Raw genomic sequence first — 26825 nt, 5'->3', positions numbered from 1 at the left:
TAAATAAAAGTCAATTTCAAATTGAGGAAGTCATTTTTGAGAGTGAGGTAAGTCAAGTGTGACCAAAAATTTAATCACGCGCATGAACAAAAAACTCGCTCCACTAAGAGCGAAAAATGACCACACATGCAATTCAGTTGAAACTGCACGAATGAATGAACAAAAAGTGGCTGTGACGTCATATGGTCGTAAAAAAAATCATGACGACGAAATAAAAAAACCAAGAGAAGGCCAATAATAGCCCCAGCTATCGCTGTGCGGCTATTAAAAAACAAACATGATGACAACAAGTGTTGATTAAAAAAATTACCACACGGTTGTTATCGCCCTCGAAGTTATCATAACACCTTCGCCTTGGAGTTCGATAACTTCTCGGTGGCGATAACAACCGTGTGGCAATATTCATTACACTTCATCAGAGTTCTTTCGCACAGAAAGGGCATTACGGAAGAATCACAAGAAGTCAATTAATGCAGTAAAACAATAACAGATTACAGAAAACAAATTACAGAAAAATGATCACAAATGATAGAAAAATGATAGTTTAATTAGCCTTGCTAATTCAATATCTCCCTCAAAAGACACCAGCCCAGTACATTAAAAGCGTGGAGCCGACATAAGACCAAAAATAGTTTTGATAGAGCTTCGCCACTTAAAAAGAACTACAATTTTCGAAAAGTGGCTTGGAATAATTAGAAATATTATCACTAGATCGCCGGATAAAAGCTATCAAATATATTGCCAAACGTTTCAAAGCAGACACGTTTTTAGTCTAATTCTATTATTAATTTTTCTATCAAAACTAATATTTGCAATATTATAGTAACTTGCATGAATGCTTTAATGCTCAAGAAACGGAGCTCTAAAAATCAACTGCTTAGTTTAAGTAAAAAAATGGCCTGAAAGTGGAATATGAATTCTCAACAGAACTTGTGCGAGGTATCTAGTGAACTCAGTTGCTTTTTCACATGAGGTAAATCAAAAACTTATTTACATTATGCTTCAAAACTTGCGTCAAACGGAGTTATAAATTAGCTCACGCACGCAACGTTAGTTGCAGAGCGTTAGAACTCATTGAGATACTGCTGCTTTGAGCTTTTCAAGCTTTAATAATGGTCAAAATAATCTGATCATCCACTGGGATGCCTAATGATAATCATCGCTACGCGGCAAAAAATAAGTGTTGTTGAATTAATTTTCGATAAGTGCAAGTAATCAAAAAATCTAATAGAGGTGAACAAAATTGTGTAACGGTTCTTGGTGTCATTTACGACTTCAATCTCCAGTAGAGCTCGTAATCAATTCAGTAATCATTTTTTATTGGGAAAAATCTTTCAATGGAAAACTGAAATACAAACCTGGTTTGTTTCGGCGCTCGTGGTGTTAATTTCACTGGTCGTGTTTGCACCAGGTACAGTGCTTGTTGGCTCGGGTGTTGTGGTAGTCGTTCTTGTTGTAGTAGGCGCCAGCTCTCGCAAGACAGCGAAGAATCCTCCCGCTAATGATTCACAGGAACACTTTGCAATGTAATCTGTCAGTTGTTCAGTCTGACACGGTTCCATGGTGTCTTCACTTACAGCACTGAGAGATGATGTGCGCCAGTTGATGCATTGCGAAATATAGGTATCACCAAATAAAGGCTGAAAGAAAACATTCTCGACGTCTATACTTTTCATCAAGTTTAACATGATAAATGTCATATAGTACATAAGATATGTCTTCAAATTAAATTTCGCTCAACTTCACTATGGTTGGTGTGGATATAAACAAGGAATCTCGGTAATGTGCGTTTGCACATAATGTTCCGACCCCGTTCATCCACATTTTCCGCTTAATATTCTACCAAAGAGAGTGAGGAAGAAAAAGACCACTATCCAAAAATTCAAATATTGTTCCGAAATAATTGATGTATGAAAAAAATTGCTTCTAACTCGAAAAACTTAGTAAAGTAAATAATTCCACATTGGAAGGCCGATGAGACCTGCTATTATTAAGAATACGAGAACGACAAATTATTAAATCAATTAACAGCAACAAACAATAATTACATCCAAAACACATTGTCTAATTTTTTGAAAAAAAAAGTCAAAATAGCGTCAAATAAAACCTTTGTTTCACGAGAAAAAATATGGGACAAGTCCTTCAGGAGAATCGGTAGAAGTAGACAAAAAAGCACAAAAAGCAAAGTTGAAAATATTTTCATAAATAATTTCAAAAGAAAACCATTAGAAATAAACGGAAATATTAAAATGGGTTTATGCCCATTCATACCTCTATATGAAAACATTGAAACCTGTCAATATCCTGTCGCAAAAACCATCGAAAAATACAGACAAAAAAATTCAAACAAATTTTGCTATAAAACGGCGTCGAAACCGTTAAAACCAAATTTTATTCTGTAAAAAATAAGAGATAACCAATTGTGCCTTCTTTGAGCAGCAATAAGGTGATACCTGACCTCTGGATAAAGAGAAAATGTATCAGGTAGAAGAACAGAAGAAAAAGGGGCAAAGTTAGAAATTTGTATTTTTCGAAAACAAACAAATCATAAAAGCATAAACTATCATCTGAAATCATTGAATAGATTCATTTACTTCTCCAAAGAAAGCCATTAAGTTCTATCATTATTCAAAATTATGTCACACGTCTAAAAAAAGAAATAACGACAAAAACGAAATATTTTTCCGCAAAACCAGTGTCGAGGCCGTTAAAATAAAAGCTATTATTCAATTATTCAATATGCTCAATCCCGCCTTTGTTCAACATTAAAAATGTGATATTCGAACTGTAATCAATGAGATTAGGTAAGAAGTAAACAAAAGGGACAGCAAAGTGCAAAGATGCATTTCTACGAAAACGTCAACATTTTTCTGATAGCATTTGATTTCAAAGTCATAAAAAAACTCAAGCTATCAACTGAAATCCGTCAAGAGATTTTTCATCGGCCATAAGATGCCACTAAACTCCCAATTATCCATCATTTTATACAAAAAAGAACAAATAATATGAAATAAAAAATTCCATTTAATTATGCTAGAAGACGGTGTCGAAGCCGTTACAACCATACCCTATTCACTGAAAAAACTGATATGTTCAAACTGATGTGTCCTCTTTTCAAACGCCAGTAATGTGATATGTGACCTATCAATAATGTGACAAGAAAAGAAAAAAAACTTAAAGACGAGAAAGTCCAAAATCGAAAAATTTGTGTAAAATCCGTAGCAAAAAACTATAATTGAAAACGTGAAACCGCAAAAAAAAGGTTCAAATTCAATCCATCAGAAAGAACAAGCAACCAGTCATTGCGCGACCAGTTGACCAAAACAGTCAGATTAAGCGACCAGTTGACCAAAACAACTAATTGACTGGCGTCGGGCGAATTGCTCTGGTGAGGGGACGGGGTGGGGGATAGGGTGGGAATGTGTTGTGGGGGAGGGCGTGGGGGCGGGGGCGTGTGGGTTTAACCTGTACGAACCGCCCTCCGCAACATAATTATAAGTCACCAAAACAGTATCTGTGAATCGCATTCTTTGCGACTAGTGGGCTGAGAGGCTTTAAGAGGGTTAATGCTCGCTGGCCCCTACCTGTTCATCCATTTTTGAGGGCGAGAACTCAAATGGAATAGTCTAAAAATCGGTCAAGAGAAAAATCGCATAAAAAAGACCAACAGGACTAATATAATTGCTGCAAACTTGGTTTGAGAGCAATGAAAATGGGTTAACACTTATAATAATATTTTCTGAAAACAAATGATTTCAAATAAAAACAATTAGATACAAAACGAGATCCTAAAACTAGTTTACGCCCATCCATACCTCTATATGAAAACATTGAGACCTGCCGATATCTTGTCGCAAAAACTAACGACAAATACAGACAAAAAATTGTCTGTGCGCTGGGCGCTAACTGTTCATCCTTTTTTGAAGACGAATAATCAATTGGGTTAGAGAACAAATCGGTCAAGAAAAGACCAACAGGACTAATATAGTTGCTACAAACTTGGTTTGAGAGCAATTAAAATGGGTCAAAATGCTTATAATATTTATTGAAATCAAACAATTTCAAATGAAAGCCATTAGATATAAACCAAAATCTTAAAACTGGTTTATGCCCATTCATACCTCTATATGAAAACAATAACACCTGTCAATATCCTGTCGAAAAAACTAACGACTAAAGCAGACAAAATTCAAATAAATTTTGCTATAAAACGGCGTCGAAGGTGTTAAAACCAAATTCTATTCTGTTAAAAATAACATATAGCCAATTAAATCTTCTTTGAGCACCAATGAGGTGATACCTGACCTCTGGATAAAGAGAAAACGTAGCAGGTGAACACACAAAAAAAGAATGGGCAAAGTTCGAAAATAAATTTGTATTTTTCAAAAACGGTTAAAACAAGTCATAAAAAAGCATTAACTATCATCTGAAATCATTGATTAGTTTCATTTAATTTTCCAAATAAAGCTGTTGAGTTCTGTCACTATTCAAATTAGGGCATATGTGCACAAAAAAAATTGACAAAAACAAAAAAAATTGAGCAAAACTGGTGTCGATGCCGTTAAAACAAAAGGCAAAGCACTAATTATTCAATATGTTCAATTCTGCCCTTCTTCAACACTAATAATGTGATATGCGAACTGTAATCAATGAGATAAGGTAAGAAGTAAACAAAATCGACAGCAAAGTGCAAAGATACATTTTATGAAAACGTCAATACTTTTCTGATAACATTTGATTTCAAAGTCATGAGACTCCAGCTATCAACTGAAATCAGTAAATAGATTTCTTTTCCAGGCAAAAAGAGGCCCCTAACACCCATTTATGCATAATTTCATGGAAAACGAAATCAGTAAATAGATTTCTTTTCCCGGCAAAAAGAGGACCCTAACCCCCAATTAAACATAATTTCACGGAAAAAGAACAAATCATGAAAAAATTCTACCACAAGTCGACGTCAGAGCCGTTAAAATCAAACCCTATTCGCTGAAAAACATATGTTCAACTGTGTCCTTTTTAAACGCCAGTAATGTGATGTGTGACCTATCAATATTGTGACAAGAGATGAAAATGAACCTCAAAGAAAAGAAAGTCCAAAAACAGAAAAATTTGTGTGAAAATTCGTAGCGAAAAACTAGTAATTAAAACGTGAAACAGCAAAGAACATTCAACTTCAATCCATCAGAAAGACCATGCAACCAGTCATTGCTGACATTAGGCGACAAAATGACCAAAAAAAACTAACCGACTGCAGTCGGGCGAATTGCTCTCAAACGACCGGCGAGCGATTTTGAAATAGACAGTAGCAGCTAGACGCGGTTTAGTGAGGCTACCTTAAGCTTAATTAAGTGAACGTGAGGTGAGCACTCCTGAGTGGAAAGCGGTGAAGATGCACCGTGGGCAACGGTAGCGGGTTCTTTGGCTACACTGCGCCCTTACGGCCTGAACGATGTGCAGGGGTGGGGAATCGGGAGAGGGGTTGATTAAGGGGGCTGCTGGGTGTAGTTGTTGGGGAGGGGTCAACCTCTAAGAACCGCCGGATTGAGTTGGGGGTGGGGCAACGATGTGAGGGGGATTTTTGGCAGCATAAAGCCCTTACGGCCTTAACGATGTGCAGGGGTGGGGATTTGGGGGGCTGTTTTGAGGGGGCGGAGATGGTGGTGGGGGAGGGGATTTGGATGTGTTCTGGGGGAGGGGGTGGGCGGGGAGGGGGGTGGGGTTAACCTCTACGAACCGCCCCCCGCACCATAATTATTCGCACCATAAGTCACGAAAACAGTTTCAGTGAATCGCATACTTGGAGACTAGTGAGCTGAAAGGCTCTAAGAGAGTTAATGCCCAGTGGCCGCTACCTGTTCATCCTTTTTTGAAAACGAACAGTCAAATGTATTAGAGAACAAATCGGTCAAGGAAAAAATCGCATAAAAAGACCAACAGGACTAATATAGTTCCTACAAACTTGGTTTGAGAGCAATAAAAATGGGTCAAAATGCTTATAATATTTATTGAAAAATATTAAAACGGAATATTATACGGAAATATTAAAATGGGTTTATGCCCATTCATACCTCTATATGAAAACATTGAAACCTGTCAATATCCTGTCGCAAAAACCATCAAAAAATACAGACAAAAAAATTCAAACAAATTTTGCTATAAAACGGCGTCGAAACCGTTAAAACCAAATTTTATTCTGTAAAAAATAAGAGATAACCAATTGTGCCTTCTTTGAGCAGCAATAAGGTGATACCTGACCTCTGGATAAAGAGAAAATGTATCAGATAGAAGAACAGAAGAAAAAGGGGCAAAGTTAGAAATTTGTATTTTTCGAAAACAAACAAATCATAAAAGCATAAACTATCATCTGAAATCATTGAATAGATTCATTTACTTCTCCAAAGAAAGCCATTAAGTTCTATCATTATTCAAAATTATGTCACACGTCTAAAAAAAGAAATAACGACAAAAACAAAATATTTTTTCGCAAAACCAGTGTCGAGGCCGTTAAAATAAAAGCTATTATTCAATTATTCAATATGCTCAATCCCGCCTTTGTTCAACATTAAAAATCTGATATTCGAACTGTAATCAATGAGATTAGGTAAGAAGTAAACAAAAGGGACAGCAAAGTGCAAAGATGCATTTCTACGAAAACGTCAACATTTTTCTGATAGCATTTGATTTCAAAGTCATAAAAAAACTCAAGCTATCAACTGAAATCCGTCAAGAGATTTTTCATCGGCCATAAGAAGCCACTAAACTCCCAATTATCCATCATTTTATACAAAAAAGAACAAATAATATGAAATAAAAAATTCCATTTAATTATGCTAGAAGACGGTGTCGAAGCCGTTACAACCATACCCTATTCACTGAAAAAAATGATATGTTCAAACTGATGTGTCCTCTTTTCAAACGCCAGTAATGTGATATGTGACCTATCAATAATGTGACAAGAAAAGAAAAAAAAACTTAAAGACGAGAAAGTCCAAAATCGAAAAATTTGTGTAAAATCCGTAGCAAAAAACTATAATTGAAAACGTGAAACCGCAAAAAAAAGGTTCAAATTCAATCCATCAGAAAGAACAAGCAACCAGTCATTGCGCGACCAGTTGACCAAAACAGTCAGATTAAGCGACCAGTTGACCAAAACAACTAATTGACTGGCGTCGGGCGAATTGCTCTGGTGAGGGGACGGGGTGGGGGATAGGGTGGGAATGTGTTGTGGGGGAGGGCGTGGGGGCGGGGGCGTGTGGGTTTAACCTGTACGAACCGCCCTCCGCAACATAATTATAAGTCACCAAAACAGTATCTGTGAATCGCATTCTTTGCGACTAGTGGGCTGAGAGGCTTTAAGAGGGTTAATGCTCGCTGGCCGCTACCTGTTCATCCATTTTTGAGGGCGAGAACTCAAATGGAATAGTCTAAAAATCGGTCAAGAGAAAAATCGCATAAAAAAGACCAACAGGACTAATATAATTGCTGCAAACTTGGTTTGAGAGCAATGAAAATGGGTTAACACTTATAACAATATTTTCTGAAAACAAATGATTTCAAATAAAAACAATTAGATACAAAACGAGATCCTAAAACTAATTTACGCCCATCCATACCTCTATATGAAAACATTGAGACCTGCCGATATCTTGTCGCAAAAACTAACGACAAATACAGACAAAAAATTGTCTGTGCGCTGGGCGCTAACTGTTCATCCTTTTTTGAAGACGAATAATCAATTGGGTTAGAGAACAAATCGGTCAAGAAAAGACCAACAGGACTAATATAGTAGCTACAAACTTGGTTTGAGAGCAATTAAAATGGGTCAAAATGCTTATAATATTTATTGAAATCAAACAATTTCAAATGAAAGCCATTAGATATAAACCAAAATCTTAAAACTGGTTTATGCCCATTCATACCTCTATATGAAAACAATAACACCTGTCAATATCCTGTCGAAAAAACTAACGACTAAAGCAGACAAAATTCAAATAAATTTTGCTATAAAACGGCGTCGAAGGTGTTAAAACCAAATTCTATTCTGTTAAAAATAACATATAGCCAATTAAATCTTCTTTGAGCACCAATGAGGTGATACCTGACCTCTGGATAAAGAGAAAACGTAGCAGGTGGACACACAAAAAAAGAATGGGCAAAGTTCGAAAATAAATTTGTATTTTTCAAAAACGGTTAAAACAAGTCATAAAAAAGCATTAACTATCATCTGAAATCATTAATTAGTTTCATTTAATTTTCCAAATAAAGCTGTTGAGTTCTGTCACTATTCAAATTAGGGCATATGTGCACAAAAAAAATTGACAAAAACAAAAAAAAATTGAGCAAAACTGGTGTCGATGCCGTTAAAACAAAAGGCAAAGCACTAATTATTCAATATGTTCAATTCTGCCCTTCTTCAACACTAATAATGTGATATGCGAACTGTAATCAATGAGATAAGGTAAGAAGTAAACAAAATCGACAGCAAAGTGCAAAGATACATTTTATGAAAACGTCAATACTTTTCTGATAACATTTGATTTCAAAGTCATGAGACTCCAGCTATCAACTGAAATCAGTAAATAGATTTCTTTTCCAGGCAAAAAGAGGCCCCTAACACCCATTTATGCATAATTTCATGGAAAACGAAATCAGTAAATAGATTTCTTTTCCCGGCAAAAAGAGGCCCCTAACCCCCAATTAAACATAATTTCACGGAAAAAGAACAAATCATGAAAAAATTCTACCACAAGTCGACGTCAGAGCCGTTAAAATCAAACCCTATTCGCTGAAAAACATATGTTCAACTGTGTCCTTTTTAAACGCCAGTAATGTGATGTGTGACCTATCAATATTGTGACAAGAGATGAAAATGAACCTCAAAGAAAAGAAAGTCCAAAAACAGAAAAATTTGTGTGAAAATTCGTAGCGAAAAACTAGTAATTAAAACGTGAAACAGCAAAGAACATTCAACTTCAATCCATCAGAAAGACCATGCAACCAGTCATTGCTGACATTAGGCGACAAAATGACCAAAAAAACTAACCGACTGCAGTCGGGCGAATTGCTCTCAAACGACCGGCGAGCGATTTTGAAATAGACAGTAGCAGCTAGACGCGGTTTAGTGAGGCTACCTTAAGCTTAATTAAGTGAACGTGAGGTGAGCACTCCTGAGTGGAAAGCGGTGAAGATGCACTGTGGGCAACGGTAGCGGGTTCTTTGGCTACACTGCGCCCTTACGGCCTGAACGATGTGCAGGGGTGGGGAATCGGGAGAGGGGTTGATTAAGGGGGCTGCTGGGTGTAGTTGTTGGGGGAGGGGTCAACCTCTAAGAACCGCCGGATTGAGTTGGGGGTGGGGCAACGATGGGAGGGGGATTTTTGGCAGCATAAAGCCCTTACGGCCTTAACGATGTGCAGGGGTGGGGATTTGGGGGGCTGTTTTGAGGGGGCGGAGATGGTGGTGGGGGAGGGGATTTGGATGTGTTCTGGGGGAGGGGGTGGGCGGGGAGGGGGGGTGGGGTTAACCTCTACGAACCGCCCCCCGCACCATAATTATTCGCACCATAAGTCACGAAAACAGTTTCAGTGAATCGCATACTTGGAGACTAGTGAGCTGAAAGGCTCTAAGAGAGTTAATGCCCAGTGGCCGCTACCTGTTCATCCTTTTTTGAAAACGAACAGTCAAATGTATTAGAGAACAAATCGGTCAAGAAAAAAATCGCATAAAAAGACCAACAGGACTAATATAGTTCCTACAAACTTGGTTTGAGAGCAATAAAAATGGGTCAAAATGCTTATAATATTTATTGAAAATAAATAATTTCAAATGAAAACCATTAGATATAAACCAAAATCTTAAAACTGGTCTATGCCCATTCATACCTCTATAGGAAAACAATGACACCTGTCAAAATCCTGTCGCAAAAACTAACGAATAAAGCAGACAAAATTCAAATAAATTTTTCTAGAAAACAGCGTCGAAGCCATTAAAACAATTTTCTATTCTGTGAAAAATAACACGTAACCAATTGTGTCTTCTTTGAGCACCAATAAGTTGATACCTGGCCTCTGGATAAAGAAAAAACGTAACAGGTAAACACACAAAAAAAGGGCACAGTTGGAAAAAAATTTGTACTTTTCGAAAACAATTAAAACAAGTCATAAACGCCTTAACTATCATCTCAAATCACGAAATAGGTTCATTTACTTCTCCAAAGGAAGCCATTGATTTCTGTCATTACTCAAAATATGTCATACGTCTACAAAAATATTGACAAAAAATTTTTGAGCGAAACCGGTGTCGAGGCCGTTCAAATAAAAAACAAAGCACAATATTATTCAATACGCTCATTTCTTCCTTTCTTCAACACTTATAATAGGATATGCGAACTGTAATCAATAAGACTAGGTAAATAGTACACAAAAAGGACAGCAGAGTGCAAAGATACAATTTTTAAGAAGACGTCACTATTTTTCAGATAAAATTTGATTTCAAAGTCATGAAAAACTCAAGCCATCAACTGAAATCATTAAATAGATTTCTTTCCCCGGCCATAAGAGGCCCCTAAACCCCGAATTATCTATAATTTTATGCTGAAAAAGAACAAAGGAAATAAAAAAAATTCCAAAAAAATTCTGCTAGAAGACGGGTCGAAGCCGTTAAAACCATACTCTATTCACTGAAAACTGATATATTCAAATGTGTCCTCCCTTCAAACGCCAGTAATGTGATGCAAGACCGACCAATAATGTGACAAAAGAAAAAAACCTCAGACGAGAAGGTTTGCGTGAAACGTTGTAGCGAAAAACTAGTATTTATAACGTGAAACCGCAACGAATATTCAATTTTAATCCACAGAAAGACTATGCAACCAGTCATTGCAGACATTAAGCGACAAGTTGATCAAATAAACTAAACGATTAGCGTCGGGAGAAGTGCTTTCATACGACCGGCGAGCGGTTTTGACTTCGTCAGTAGCTAGATGCGGTTTTGTGAGGCTAGCTTTAGCTTAATTAAGGGGGCGTGAGGTGAGCGCTCCGGAGGGAGGGGTGAAGGTGCATCGGGGCAACCATGGAGGGTCTTTGGACCCACAGCGCCCTTACGGCCTGATCGATGAGCAGTGGTGGGGATTCGGGAGAGGGGTGAGGTGAGGTGGGGGCGGGGGCCGCTGTGAACTACCTGTTCATCTATTTTTGAGGACGAAAAATCAAATGGGTCAGACCAAAAATCGGTTAAGGTCAAAATCGCATAAACACAACACATACGAATAAAATTTCTACAAACGTTGTTTCAGAGCAATTAAAAAGTAGCAGACATCAGTAATCCATTGTTTATGTTAAAAATAAATATTGTTACAAGTCAAAACGACAATAAGCTTTTGACTAAAAAACTATATAGGATTCCTTCAAACTCCACAGGAAGCCAATTGGACCTGTCTTTAGTCAGCCTTGATTTAAATTGTTCCCTTCTTGATTAACATTAAAAAGCAAAAAATGCAAAAATGTTAGCGAAGACATCGTTTGATCAAAATCTGATTTATTTCTGGACTGAGATTAGACCGCAATTAGCCTTGCTATCGCTTCTCCATTTTATCCATAAAGAACAAATAACTTATCTAAATATTTTGGAGATGAATAATTTGAAAAAATATCAAAAGCAAATTTATTTTAGATAATTCGCGAGCAAAAAAACTGGCAACATTTTCATTCGAGAAAACTCTCAAAGGAAGCGCTTGTAAAACTAGCCATCTTTGGAGCAAACGAAGCTCAAATCAACAGTTTTTGGGAGGGGTGATCCGGTGAATAAAAATATTTAGTGCCACTTTTAATATAAAAAAGGCTGAGTTTAGAGAAATTTATAACAAATTTTAGCCAACAGTTCAACAACACTCATTTTAAAACATTCATCAGCAAAGTTGGCAAAAACGCCTAAAAATACGGAAAATGTGAAAAACAGCGATAATCAGTCAAATGTTGAAAATCAGTCGAATGTTTCCAAGAACTTCAAGCCTCGACAACTCCGTGGAAAAACGAAATTAGAAAAAATCATTTTAATAACATTTTACGCTGGACGGGCTTTCTGCTGATACCGCCCACAACTCTACGATGAAGATATCGATCGGCCAAACTTGGCTGAACTGAACAGTCCATTTGCGTAAACAGATCCTCCCAAATTAAAGTGCATCAGGACAAAGAAAAGAGCCAGCAGATTGCCTGAGAATAGCCGCCATTGACAAGCTTGATGCATATCGGGATTGAAACAGAAAAAGAAAAAAAAAGAAGAGACAGACTGTCGGATTTTTTTTGTTCCTTTCAGTGTCAAAAGTGTTTTTACTTGGCGTACAGATTCATCTAGATTCTAAAACATCACCTCAATCAGTTTTTAAACTGAAAGCTAATTAGCTTAATACCAATGTCAGGGAGCAAAAACTTTGATCACCTAATGCTCGATGACTTAATGAGCTGGCTTTATCAGTTTATCCCGTCTCTTTTGATTTTGCTCTTTTGACTCTGGCAGTATTCACCACCTTGCACAATTCAATGAGTGAAAGAATTTCAAATCTATTCAGTTGAAACAGTGAGTGAAGTAAGTCAAGCAGTCAAACGTGAAAATCGTGCCTTATGTAAAACGAAAAACGTGATTGAAAGGAAAAGCGAATTAAAAACATAGCAGGACAAGTCCTGACGTAAAATTCGAAGAGTTTTCATTGACTAAAACAACTAGACCTAGCACGGACTATGAATGAATTGGAAAAACCATTTCTAAGAAAATCTTTAAAAAGATTTTTAAAAAAGAATTTTAAAAGACCAAAATTTTTTTTTTAAAAAAAAACAAAAAATCAATGTCAAAATGCCGCATTAGAACAAAAAACACTAGCGAGATAAAAAAAAATTGGTTCAAACAAAAAACTAGGCCCAGAATGAACTATGAAAGGATTGGGCAAACCATTTAGAAAAAAATTCGATCCAAAGAATTGAAAAAAAGTAAAAATAAAAATGAAATTGCCACATGTGAACAAACATTGCCGGCAAATTGCCGGAGTAGCTGCGAAAGAATAGACCTGGAAGCCGTATAATAGAGATTACAGAGACAGATCTAAATTGAAAAAAAAAATCGATTAGGGAACTTAACTGCACATATGATTTCCTTTGAACTTAAAACAAATTCAAATTAAACTTAAACTTTAAAGTGCAAAAGTCATTTTATTGAGTGAGGTAAATCACTTGTGATCAAAATTGAATCACACAAAAAAATTTTGCTAAGAACAGTGAGAAATGACGTTGAGCGCGCAAACGCCGTTAGTGAGAGGAAGAAGTCATTCAGAAAATTTGACCTCTTCAGCTTTGCTGTATGAACAAATGTAAAACGAAAAAGCGTCAGACGAGGGGAAAAAACATTGCAGACAAGTCCTAACGTATAATTCAAATTCAAATTTGACTGAACAAAACACTTGACCTAAAGCAGACTAAATTGAGAAAACCATTTCTTAAAAAAATCAGATAAAAATTTAAAATAAAAACAGAAAATCAATGTGAAAATGCCGCATGTGAACAAGAAAACACTAGCGAGAAATGCAAATTTCGTTCAAACAAAAATCTAGGCCTAGGAGGAGCTTTAAATGGATTAGGAAAAACGTTTGAAAAAATTCATATCCAAAATATCGAAAAAACAGTAAAATTCAAAGTGAAATTGCCACAACAAAAACCACTAGCGATTTTTTGTTCAAACACCGTTTTCTCACTCTACTTTAAAATTAGAGCGAAAAAAATTCACGCCGCAAAACCACTCGCCTTTTCGCTCCATTTCCTGTTTCGGCGTGACCAAAATCACTACTCCAATTTGACTTCAAAAGCATTGAAAATGTGTGAACAGATCTTAAAGACAGCGCCCCAAAACAATTCAAATTCTTTGAATTGTAAAAAATCAAGAGCACCGCAATAGAGCTCCGCTCAGCTTACCGCTTCGCATCTATAAAAAACACTAGCGAGAAAGCGAATTTTTGTTCAAACACCGTTTTTCTCACTACTTCAAAATTAGAGCAAAAAAATTTCACGCTGCAAAACCGCTCGCTTTTTCGCTCTATTTCCTGCTTCGGAGTGACCAAAATCACAACTCCAATTTGACTTCAAAAATTGTGCAACTGAGTTAACAGATTTTAAAAGACATCGCCCCAATACAATTCAAATTCTTTGAAATGTAAAAAGGAGAGCGCCTAAATAAGAGCCGTTGAGAGGCTGACGGCAGCTACTAATATAAAATACTGAAGAACTTCTTACGGATAAAATTGAACGACTTTCTTCGGAAGAGTATCCAACCTGCTTTAGAAGCAATTCGAAAGTGATATTCTGTGCGAATGACGTCTCTTCTATCACACAATCTTCATCTGAGCTAACTTGGAAGAAATAAGTGTTGGAGTTTAGGCCCCTGAAATACAAATTCCAATTACATCATGAACTGAAAACAGTCATCAATGATTGCTAGTTTCTTCCATCAGACTAAACACCATCCGAACCAGACTAAACCACGTGAAAACTCTGAACTCAAAATTATGGTAAACTTACTCGGGTTTGAACGCTGACGTGTATTGATTGATGTCAAACGATCCGAATGACAACGTATAGTCGCTAGCTGAAACAAAATGTATTCCTAAGCATTCGTACCAAAGCAAAAATTTTACTTAAATGCAATTTTTGCAATTCGTCTTATCCTTCACAGAAATTTAAAATCCGTCTCTTTTGTTGATCAAGATGAAAAAAATGCGATGACAAAAAGTTTCAATACTGCTGAACTGATACTTAAATCTTGATGACATTATTTTGTGACTCTCACCTTGGCATTTTGCTGGTTTCTCCACGAGTGCTGGGTCAAATTTGAGTCTGGGAAGAAGCGCCTTTGGGAAATTGTAAATTGCCAAACTGCTTCTGGGAGGAAAGAACTCCACCCTTGCCACATTCATTGCTAAACAAAATAACTTTACGAAAATAACTTTAAAAGCATGTAATAGAACTCGCATGAGAGCATGCATCACGTCAGAATCATGACAAGTTTTGGATGGTGTTTACTGTCAAACAGAAATCAATTACGTCGCTGAACAACTTCGCCTTAAAGCAGAAAAGACCGTCGATGAACAGCTAGAGCAGATTCAAATGAAGACAGCTTTTACAATAGTACAAAATTAGCAAAACTAAAAGACAGAGGTGCTATTTCATAACCTAAAAGCTAAATATTGACGTTTCCAACAGAAATTATTTTCAACCATAAACATTTCAAGACAAATCTTCCACTCGATTTTCATTTAAGTCTACGCTGAAGTGATAAACTCACATATTTCAAGATATTTGAAGTCCATGCTGACAGGCATTTCATCCAGAAACCTTTTATCCGGCTGCATCGGATCGATTTTTATCGACACTTCCCGCATTCCAGCCCCCAGTAGTTTCCAGCCAGCATCCAGCTCCGCCAGATTTGAATCCGATTCAGTAATTGTAAAGGCAGCCTGATTGATTTTGGACTGAAAATATTGTGAAGCCTTAATTTAATTCTAATATTGAATCACTTTATCTATGACGTTTTGAAGGTCAATTAAGAAACGTGATATACGTCTTATGAGTACAACTAACACGTTCAGAGAATAATTTTTACCAATGATAAGACTGTTTTCTGAAAAGTTGCACCGTTTGACTGTTTTCTGAAACGATGGAACTGTTTTCTGTAATACTGTTTTCTGAAAATTTCATTGAGTTAACAAGGTTATATGCGAACAACGGAAATTTCCTGCTCGATATTGTGAAGCTACAAAACTTGCTAAATTAGCGCACAAGTCACGCGAAATAATTTGGTCAACAAAAAAGACAACTAAATAATTTAAGATGACGGGACGAGAAGAAAGGAAGTTAAACTCACATCTGAGCATGGCTGTGAGGCCGTTGTGTCCCATACATTGCGCCCCAGGCATTTTTCCTGAGCAGTAGTGGAGTCTGGGCAATCGGCAGAGGACACTTGGCCCTCTCTCACTCCCCGAAATAACAGCTTATGGGGATCCGACACGAAAGACTCACATACAGCTAAACAAATGCTGAAACTTAGCTCTCATTCATATTTCCAGCTCCCAAAAGTTAACGTTTGCAAAATCTGTTTCATTATCGTATAATAGCCCAATGGGCTATCAGCTTCCATGTTATTCATTCCGTGTTATCAATGTTCTCCTCTCAATTTTAAAACAAAAGGTGAACCCAGTCGAAAATTAAGATTTGCATCGAAACTGAAAGTGTAACATACAAAGATGGCCAGTATCACAAAAAGAAAAAAAGATTTAGAAGATCCTTTGTCAAGAAACATGAGCAGGAAAAAAAATAATTCTTTCATTTTCGCTAAGGATTAGGATATTTTATTAGTTCAGTTTCTGGACGGGACTAGAAACATAAATAACAATTTCCAGTTAAAATAATAGTAGCCATTTTTGCGCGAATTAAAGAAAGAAATGTACAAAACCTGTTAGACAAAAGCAGCGAACCGATAAAAACCACTTTTAAAAGAAGGACAAAGTTCTACCTAATTCATACAATTTCATCGGCTGCTCTGATCGGTTCCTTTTCAGAATCTTGAGTTCAGACATAGCTGGCAGATTGCTAGAAAACAGCTGCGATATCTTCGTAGATCTACAGTCTCAAAACGAAATAAAAAAACGAAAAAATTCTTTTCATACAATGTTAAACTTTGGTTAAGAATATGTATAACTTATTGCTGCCTTTATATGCTCTTAAATAAACTTTATTTGAGTGGCAAACACTCACTTGACCTTAGTAAAGAAAAGTCAATTTGAGTGAGGAAGTCATTTTTGAGAGTGAGGTAAACCAGGTGTGACCAGAACTTAATCAGTCGAATGAACAAAAAATTCGCCTAGCTAAGAGTGAAAAATAACGTCACACACGCAATTCAGTCGAAATTGCATGAAAGCAGAATTCAAGTGATTGTAGCGTCAATGGTGGTAACAAAAATCTTGACGACAAAATAAAAAAAGACAGCATGAGAAGTCCTGACACTATTCAAAGGAATTTTGATTGACTAAAACAAAAGACTATACCTAGAATGGACAATAAAATAATTGGGGAAAACCCCTTAGAAAACAATCTGATCGAAAAACTGAAAAAAACAAAAATCAAATTGCCCCATGTGAACAAAAATGACAATCGAGAAAGCAATTTTTGTTCAAACACCGTTTTCTCACTAGTTTGAAATTGGAGTGAAAAAATGACGAATCAAAAACACTTGCTTCTTCGCTCCATTTCCCTTTTTCGGCTTGACCAATTCACTTCTCCAATTTGACTTCAAAAAATCATGAAAATGTGTGAGCAAAAACATAGAAGGACACGTCCTGACATACATTTCAAAGAACTTCTATTGACTAAACAAAAGACTAGACCTACAATGAAACATAAATGGATTAGAAAAACCATTTAGAAAATCCGATACAAAAATTGAAAAAAGCAAAAATCATAGTCAAATTACCTTATGCGAACCACAATCAAGAAAGAAAAAATGCATTGGGCATGCGATTTACTTCAAATAATGCTGAAAAATTGAACAGAGCCATAAATTTTGGTTAAGTTTTCGTTCTTCTGAAAATAAATGTCTGTGTTCAATAATCCAATTTTGCACAACTCGAGCCTATATGCCACAAACATAGCCGACTAGAATCAGAAGAATTGGTCTCAAACGACTTGCATGGGGCTGGCGTTGGTATTTTTTGACAGACTAGCCTGACTGTATCAGGGATGGAGCGCGACGGAGTAAATGCGAAGGGTTCAAGTCACTTAAAATAGCCCTTTACACAGTAAATTCACGCCTATGAAGTAAATATTGGTGGTGGAGGGTGATAGCAGAGTTCAGGACGGTATGCGGTGGTTACTTAGAGACTAGTAAGGATCTTAGATAACTGCTGAGTGACTAATTTCCTAGGACTTTACTAGATTATCCCGTTTCTAGAGTCACGAAAAGACACAAACGATCACACAAAAAACAAGAATAAGAACAAGATAAGTAAAGGTGCTGAAGTCGACCGACTTTATACGCTGCAAAATTTTTCTTACTTTAATTGTTTACATGATTTTATCAATACAGACCAAATTTGTTTGTCACCACATACTTTAAAGCCACTGAAACAAATGAGAAGAAACTTAAGGTCTCAAAACTATTCTACTCTTCCCTTTCGTTTAAACATATCCGGCAGATTGCCGCAATAGCTGCGAAAGAATAGACTTGCCTGCCGAATAATAGAAACATACAGATAAAAGATGGAAAAGTTATCGACGCCGCTCAAAAAAATTATGTATATTTATTCAGCGATAAATTAATAAGGCTTGATAAAATTCACACCCTAGAATTCATTGTAATAGGGACCTTTATTACACAGATGAGTTGGTTTGACCTTAAACTAATTCAAATTAAAATTAAACTTCAGTTTCAAATGCAAAAGTCAAAATTTTATTGATTGAGGTAAGCCACGTATGATCTAATCACGCAAATGACCCAAAATTTTGCTCGAGAGATTGTGAATTGACATCAAGCGCGCAAAAGTCGTCAGTGAGAGGGAGAACTTAATCAGAAAAATTAACTCAATCAGAAAAATTGACAGAAGAATGACTTTGGAGACTACTTTTAAAGCCATTTGATAAAAAACTGTCAGATGAAAAAAACAAGAAAAAAAAAACAGTGAAAAGTGAAATTGCCGCTGTCAAACAAGGTCGGTTCATCAATACAAAAACCGAGAAGACGACTAAGGACAAAATCAGAAAACATTCCCTATAAAAAATCATACAAAATGCATAAATGCGATTTTCAAATCTGATTCGTAGAAAAACTTTAAAGAATCTTCTCATAAATCAGTCAAGCAGCCAAAAATTGGCAGAGAAGTACTAACCAACAGGTAACAATTGCAACAAACAAACACACTAAAAAATTTATTTCAGTGTTTGACTTCCAAATGTTTTGCAGCCATAGTTCAGCAAATAAATTTTGTTCCATCTTCTGTTGGATCTGTTACCTACCCAAAAATATACAAGCACAAACGAATAATGCAAAACTTAGAAAATTACAATAATGCAAAAAAAAAGAAATGTGTATAATTTATTTCAGTGAAAAGAGCCATGCATAGCTTTCAAGTGTCACTATAATAATAACACCTACAGAAAACCCATTATTTAAAAAATCATCAGCAAAAACTACAGCGAAAAGCACAAAAATAAGAAATAGGCCAAAAGCTTAAACTGACAAGAATTGATCCCACTGACTTAAATTTCTTTAACGAAGAAGACATTATTATCAAACAAAATGACAAAAAAACTGCTCGAACAACTGAATTTAACCAAACCCCCAATAGCTATAACAAAGTCGGCAGATTGCCGGAATAGCTGTGAAATAGACTCGAGTGCCGTAAAACAGATACAGATCTAAATTGAAAATCGACGCCATACAAAAAACCATGTAAAAAAACATTCAGCGGTAATTTAATAAAGCTTGTTAAAATTCATACCGCGGAAGCCGTTTTATTTGTGACCTTTACAGCACATAGGAGCTCCCCTAACCTTAAACTAATTCAATTTAACCTAAAGTTTTAAAGTGCAAAAGTCATTTTATTGGGGTAAGTCATTTAGTGAGGTAAGTCACGTAGGATCAAAACCTAATCACGCAAATGATCTAAAAGCCGTTGCTAGAGAGTGAGAAATGACTTCACGCAGGCAAGCGCCGTTAGTGAGCGGTGGAAGTCATTCAGAAAATGCGACTTTTTCAGCTTTGCTGTGTTAACAAAGGTGAAACAAAAAATGAGTAAGATGACCAAACAAAGCAGCTATAATAAAATTCAATATAAAAACTGCTAAAAAAAGCTTAAAGTACAGCAAAACTTTATTTAAAAAACAGCTGAAAATTGCATATCAAAAATTAATATTTGTCCAGGGGGTCATAAATGCTTCCAAACGCACTATTACTAGTTAAAATAATTGAGAAGCCTTTGACTAGAAAATTTGATTCAAAACTTAAAAAGCTGCTTTGAAGAAGCCGCACGTGATCAAGAACATTTCCTTCAATCAGAAAATTTTTCGCGCCCATTTTCTCACTCTCTTTCTCAAAAGCGACATGAAGAGACAACTTCTCTCTTACCTCTGCTCTTCGGGTTTCATCAGCAATTTCACTCTAAACATCGTTTTCATGCATTTCACTTCCTCTTTCATACACTCCAACAAAGTTACCGAACAAAAAAAGCTCTGCCATTAGTCCTCTTCGAGTCGTAAGACAGTGCCCGAATATAATTCAAATTCTTGAACTGTAGAAATTTTGAAAACTAAAAAAACAATTAGCTGGCAGATTGCCAGAATAGCTGCAAAAGAAGACTTGCGTGCCGTGTATTAGAGTTAGAAACAGACACATCTAAACTGAAAAAAGCGACGCCGCTCAAAAAACTAGGTAAAAATATACAGCGATAAATTAATAAAGCTTGTTAAAATTCATTCCGCGGAAGCCTTTTTATTTGTGACCTTCACAGCACACATGAGCTCCTCTAACCTTAAACTACTTCATTTTAACCTAAAGTTTTAAAGTGCAAAAGTCATTTTATTGGGTGAGGTAAGTCACGTAGGATCAAAACCTAGTCACGCAAATGATCTAAAAGCCGTTGCTAGAGAGTGAGAAATGACGTCACGCGCGCAAACGCCGTTAGTGAGCGGTGGAAGTCAATCAGAAAATGCGACTTTTTCAGCTTTGCAGTGTTAACAAAGGTAAAACAAAAAATGAGTAAGATGACCAAACAAAAAACCAAGAGCACCGTAGTATAGCTTCCCTCAGCTTACAGCTTCGCAGCTGTAAAAAAATTCAATATAAAAACTGCTAAAAAAAGCTTAAAGTACAGCAAAACTTTATTTAAAAAACAGCTGAAAATTGCATATCAAAAATTAATATTTGTCCAGGGGTTCATAAATGCTTCCAAACGCACTATTACTAGTTAAAATAATTGAGAAGCCTTTGACTAGAAAATTTGATTCAAAACTTAAAAAGCTGCTTTGAAGAAGCCGCACGTGATCAAGAACATTTCCTTCAATCAGAAAATTTTTCGCGGCCATTTTCTCACTCTTTCTCAAAAGCGACATGAAGAGACAACCTCTCTCTTACCTCTGCTCTTCGGGTTTCATCAGCAATTTCACTCTAAACATCTTTTTCACGCATTTCACTTCCTCTTTCATACACTCCAACAAAGTTACCGAACAAAAAAGCTCTGCCATTAGTCCTCTTCGAGTCGTAAGACAGTGCCCGAATATAATTCAAATTCTTGAACTGTAGAAATTTTGAAAACTAAAAAACAATTAGCTGGCAGATTGCCAGAATAGCTGCGAAAGAAGACTTGCGTGCCGTGTAGTAGAGTTAGAAACAAACACATCTAAATTGAAAAAAGCGACGCCGCTCAAAAAGCTAGGTAAAACATACAGCGATAAATTAATAAATCTTGTTAAAATTCATTCCGCGGAAGCCTTTTTATTTGTGACCTTTACTGCACATATGAGCTCCTCTAACATTAAACTAATTCAAATTAAACCAAAATTTTAAAGTGCAAAAGTCTTTTTATTGGGTGAGGTTAGTCACGTAGGATCAAAACCTAATCACGCAAATGATCTTAAAGCCATTGCTAGAGAGTTAGAAATAAAGTCACGTGCGCAAACGGCGTTAGTGAGCGGAGGAGTCATTCAGAAAATGCGACCTTTTCAGCTTTGCTGTGTGAACAAAGGTAAAACAAGAAAAGAAAGTAAGATGACCAAACAAAAAAAAACCAAGAGCACCGTAGTATAGCTATAAAAAAAATCAATATGAAAACTGCTAAAAAAAAGCTTAAAGTACAGCAAAACTTTATAAAACAGCTGAAAATTGCATATCAAAAACTAAAGTTAGCCCAGGGGGTCATAAATGCTTCCAAACGCACTATTACCAGTTGAAAAAATTGAGAAGCCTTTGACTGGAAAATTTGCGATTCAAAACTTAAAAAGCTGCTTTGAAGAAGCCGCACGTGATCAAGAACATTTCCTTCAATCAGAAAATTTTTCGCGCCCACTTTCTCGCTCTCTCTTTCTCAAAAGCGACATAAACAGAGCTCTCTCTTACCTCTGCTCTTCGGGATTCATCAGCAATTTCACCCTGAACATCGTTTTCGCGGATTTCACTTCCTCTTTCATACACTCCAACAAAGTTACAGCACAAAAAAAGAAGCTCCGCCAGTCGTAAGACAGTGCCCAAATACAATTCAACTTCTTTGAACTGAAGAAATTCTGTAAACTGAAAATTAGCTGGCAGATTGCCAGAAAACAGCCGCAACAACTTCGTAGATATGCCGTCTCAAAAAGATAGTAAAAGAAAAACCAAACAAACTTTATTAATCGCGGACATGTTATATTTTGATTGAGATTCTGTTTAACTTACTGCTGCTTCTAAAAAAGCTTCAGTTAGAGTGACACACAACTGACCTCATCTCTTTATATAATTAAAGTCAAGACAGGTCAATTTTAGAGTTATAGCCGGAAAAATTCCGAAGCAACTTGAATCTTCGGTACTTTATAAACAAAACCGTAAATGCAACTGACACCAAAACCTGTAATCTTAAAACATTAACTCTTTACCTTAGAAGAACTGATTTTGTAATGTTGGAATTACACCGCTGTTAGTTCGAGAAACATTTGAGCATCGACAGCAATAGAACAAGTTAAAAGTTACAAAATTACCTGATCATTTACTAAAAAAACAAAAACCGATAAGATTCATAACAGAAACGTAATTTTGACAGAAAAATCATTGAAATCAGAAACTACCGCAAATTTAATCAATAAGCACATTTGGTAACCTTGAAAGATGGCAAGAATTTTTTAGATTGGTCAAATACTGTTGGCTCAAAAAACAAGCGCTAAGAACTGTAATGAAGTAACCCAAGATACTCGTCTTAAATCAAAGACTTTTGCAAACAACTGTGCAACCCAAAAAACACACGGTGAAAGCATAAGGTAGATGAAAATCTAAGAAACTAAATTGAATTTTTGAAAAAAAGAAAGTAATAAAAATTAGGACTGAAAATTTTTGTTCTGGAGTCAATGCAAATAATGTACTTAGACAAAAAGATATACTTAGCTCTTGTTGCATATTTCAGACAAACTGAGTTCGAACTACCGCAAAAATTAAATTAAACAACAAACAGACAGAAGAAACAGAATATTCCAAAGGCAAAAAATCGTTTAAACCCAAAACCGAGGACTTATGAATAATAGCAGAGAACAACACTCTTATAATTTCTAAACCAATTCCAGCATTTTTCGAGCTCATTTATGAAATCAATTGCAGAAACTAAGAAAAATCATGAATTTTTAACAGCTGATAAAAGCAGATCGAATAAAATAAAACTATAGGTCTTAGTCGAGCGATAGAGTGATACCTGCCAGAATTTGGAGAATATGGAGACATTATAGAAACATAAAAACACTACTACCTGATTTTTGAGAGTTAAAACATTAGAAAGCAAACAAATAAAATGAAGTAAAAAACACATACATTCATTAATTTAGCAATTAAGGCATAGAAAACTCAAATACCCATCCTCATTTACAGATAAAATATCTGAAACCAGATTTTAGATTCGAGACAACAATAATTTACAAAAGTCAAAAAAATTTTAAAATTACTCATATTAATTTTTGTTACTGATTTTCAACAACTTAACGTTAAAAATTAGACAATTAATAATTAAACGAATTTCAAATCTCAGAGTATGCAAAAGAGAACTCGTCTAGTAATTGAAACAAAATACAAACATACCTCAGAAAAAGACAAACTGCCGACATCGGATTATCATGAGAAAGATTTTGTTAAGACAAAAAGTCTTCACATTATAACAAGGCATTCAAAGCCCGAACTACCAAAAGGACGTCGCCCAAAACTGATTTTCGAAAAATAGTCCTCTCGAAAGTCCAAAAAGAAGAAAATGAAAGCAAAATTAATCAAGAAATATAAAATATGAGGAAATCGTGAACTTAAAAACGCGTTAATACGCTCTCAAAAACACTGATGTTAGTTTCAGAGGTTTACATAACATTTCAGCTTCAAAAATAATTTTTCAAAGTCAAGTCATTTACTCTATGCAGCGCATGATGAAAAACTTCTCTAACTCAGAAGCCATTAGTTCACACGGCAATTTTTATCCATTTTCGCTTTTGGGTCAAAATGCTGTCTGAACGAATACTACTTCCGGTAAATAGTACTTCCTATCCACAACTTGCTTCTGGTGCGGCAACCTTTCTTCATCTACGCCATGGTGAATGACAAGCGGTCCCCGGGTTAGGGAGACCAGGAGGGACATCGTCAACATCGGGTGAAAGGGGCAAGGAAGGCGGATTATTCTCGGCAGTGTGGTAGTGTTGGACTAACGGTATTAAGTCCAGCCAGTTGGCTACCTCTACTGATCTTTCCCACAGGTCAATCACTTTGAGATCCCTGGTTTTCGTGCTGAAGTTGAAAATGCGGTTTCCGTCATGTAGTGCTACTTCACATTTGGGATAGCGGTTATCAGCATTGTTACAAATCCTACTCAAGCAAGAGTTTAGCAGGGGCAGTATCCAGTTCAATTGTGCCAATCGGATACGTGCACTTCGTGCTGAATTCTTCTGCTATCTTTGGCGGAGGAAAGTCTAAGTGCTTGCTGTCTTTGTTCCACTGAGTATGGACCGTGTGTCGGTGGATACTTTTTGTGCGCATTTTTGTAATCTGCGAGATTATTGTTGTTTATTTATTGTTTGTGTGTTGTTTCACACGGTCCGTATAAGTATCATTTAGTGTCGGTCTCATGTGACAAAAACAGGTTGAGGAGATTGTTTTATGATCATCAGGGTGGCTCTGATAACTACCAGCTAGAAGATAAAGATACTGCTCTCGATAATGCAAGAATAAATTTTCGCCAGCTGCCATTTGTAGAGCACATATTTTCCTACAAAGTATCCTACCGCAATAATTTTTCGTTGTTGAGATTAACATTCACCCCAGCGCAGCTGCTAATAAAATCACAAAAATAGTTTTCAATTTATGGAATAGAGTATTCTTGAACACAGCCGAGAAATGAAACGAAATAAAAACTGTTCGAGACATGAAACCGCGAACAGGTTATAACACCTTCTTTGACTAACTTTTGTATTCGTAGCACTCAAACTGCACCTCAAAGTACATGTAGGGTCCAGTATTACAGTTGAGTTCTTCATCTTTGATCACATCGCTCACACGGAAAGAACAGGTAGGTTTGAAATTGCACCTATAAGGACAAAGAACATAAGAACTTGGAATAATAATCAATGATTTTCTCGAAAATTTTCGAATTCGAGTACACATATCTGCTCTTAGGCGAATAAAAGATTGAATGGCATCATTGCGACGCTTGTATTACTTGATTCATTACTTGCATTACCAATCAAAAAATACTTGATAGGGATTATTTAAACATTTCCAAGAAAATTAGAGCTGATTTTAGTTTGAAGGAACTGTAGACTAACAAAGTAGACACTCGGGATTGAACTAAGGAGGCAGAATTGTTAGTACAGAGTGGCCAGCCCCCCTCTTCGGGCTCCGGGGGGTAGTCGAGGCAGACGTGTCTGAAGATCTGCTTGTCGCTGCCATAGGTCACACTCACCAACTCAGCTCCATCCCGCTCCGGCAGAGGACACAGGTTAGTTAGTGTAACAATTCCCGATTGGGAAGAAACGCAGCCGTATTTAGTGCCTGGAAAGGAGTCGAATGTTAGCGAGAACAGAGATGATTTGAAATAGGTTAGCGATATATGCTTATGATGCGATAGAATGAAGATGCTTGACTTTTATTACTTTTCCACAATTACTTTAAACAGCAATCTTTGATCACTGAGAAGATTTGTTTGATTAAAATGTCACCAAATTTACCGGACCGGTAAATCTCCCCTTCTTTTTTCTGTCAGCTCTAAACGTAGTAAATCGTTGTAAATCTAAATCGTTGTGAATAAAACAGTCCGGTATAAAAAAATTAGTTTCTACCCAACCATGATTCAGACAAGCAAATTAGCTGAGATCGAAATCATTGTGTTACATTCTTCAGAGAAATGGCTTTACCTGAATATTGCCCCAAAATATGGCAACTGTTATTGAAATATTACTTAAAAATTCAAAATATCCAAAAATAATAATAAAAAAGCTTTTTGATTCTACTGTTAAACCTAAGTAGTCCGCTGTTAACAAACAATTCAGCTTACTTTTTACGAGACTTTACAATAGTTGCTTCTCATTCGGGAGCAATTAAAAACATCAAAAACCTAGAAAAAACATAGGCGGCAAATTGCCGGACAATAGCCACCGCTGACCCGCTTGACGCACATTGGGATTGCAACAGAAAAAAACATACCCGGCAGATTGCCGGAAAATAGCCGCCGTCGATTCCAATAAGCATGATTGGGATTGAAAGAACAGAAGATATTGAAAAAAAAAGATTTTTGTACAAAAACATTTTTTAAGTCCGATTTATTTTGATGGTATTTCGTAGTTGAACATACTTCTGTTTTTGAGAGAGAGGCTACAGGGGCTGCTATCGTAACCAATAAGCATTAGAGATGTTAACTAAGACTTATAGGAACGACGTTCAAATAGCGGGCATCTAAAACTGGGCTTTATGGGTTTATCCCGTTTCTGTTTCTGACTTCAATTTTTATACTGACTCTGTTCATTTTGAATTGCTTTGCTGAGCAACTGATATTCAAAATCACTTTTAGCAGAATGAGAGAAGAGAGAAACTAG

General features: G+C 36.3%; 1 protein-coding gene across 2 annotated transcripts in view; it reads right to left on the bottom strand.

The window, feature by feature from the left end:
• The window catches only part of LOC142341606 (uncharacterized), a 60246-nt gene that overhangs the window by 27550 nt on the left and 5871 nt on the right, over positions 1-26825 (bottom strand). For both annotated transcript variants that reach the window (XM_075392688.1, XM_075392690.1), the window contains exons 2-9: positions 25560-25785; positions 25200-25321; positions 15904-16064; positions 15325-15511; positions 14830-14958; positions 14562-14628; positions 14316-14424; positions 1359-1640 (exon numbers count right to left, since the gene is read on the bottom strand). In XM_075392688.1, coding sequence (XP_075248803.1) covers positions 1359-1640; positions 14316-14424; positions 14562-14628; positions 14830-14958; positions 15325-15511; positions 15904-16064; positions 25200-25321; positions 25560-25785 — 1283 coding nt within the window. The remainder of the gene's footprint in view (positions 1-1358; positions 1641-14315; positions 14425-14561; positions 14629-14829; positions 14959-15324; positions 15512-15903; positions 16065-25199; positions 25322-25559; positions 25786-26825) is intronic.

Source organism: Convolutriloba macropyga, chromosome 6 (genome assembly GCF_964194025.1).
Source record: "Convolutriloba macropyga chromosome 6, txConMacr16.3, whole genome shotgun sequence".
NCBI lineage: Eukaryota > Metazoa > Xenacoelomorpha > Acoela > Convolutidae > Convolutriloba > Convolutriloba macropyga.
The sequence above is the reverse complement of the archived record's forward strand: the minus strand, read 5'-3'. Positions and strand labels throughout refer to the sequence as shown.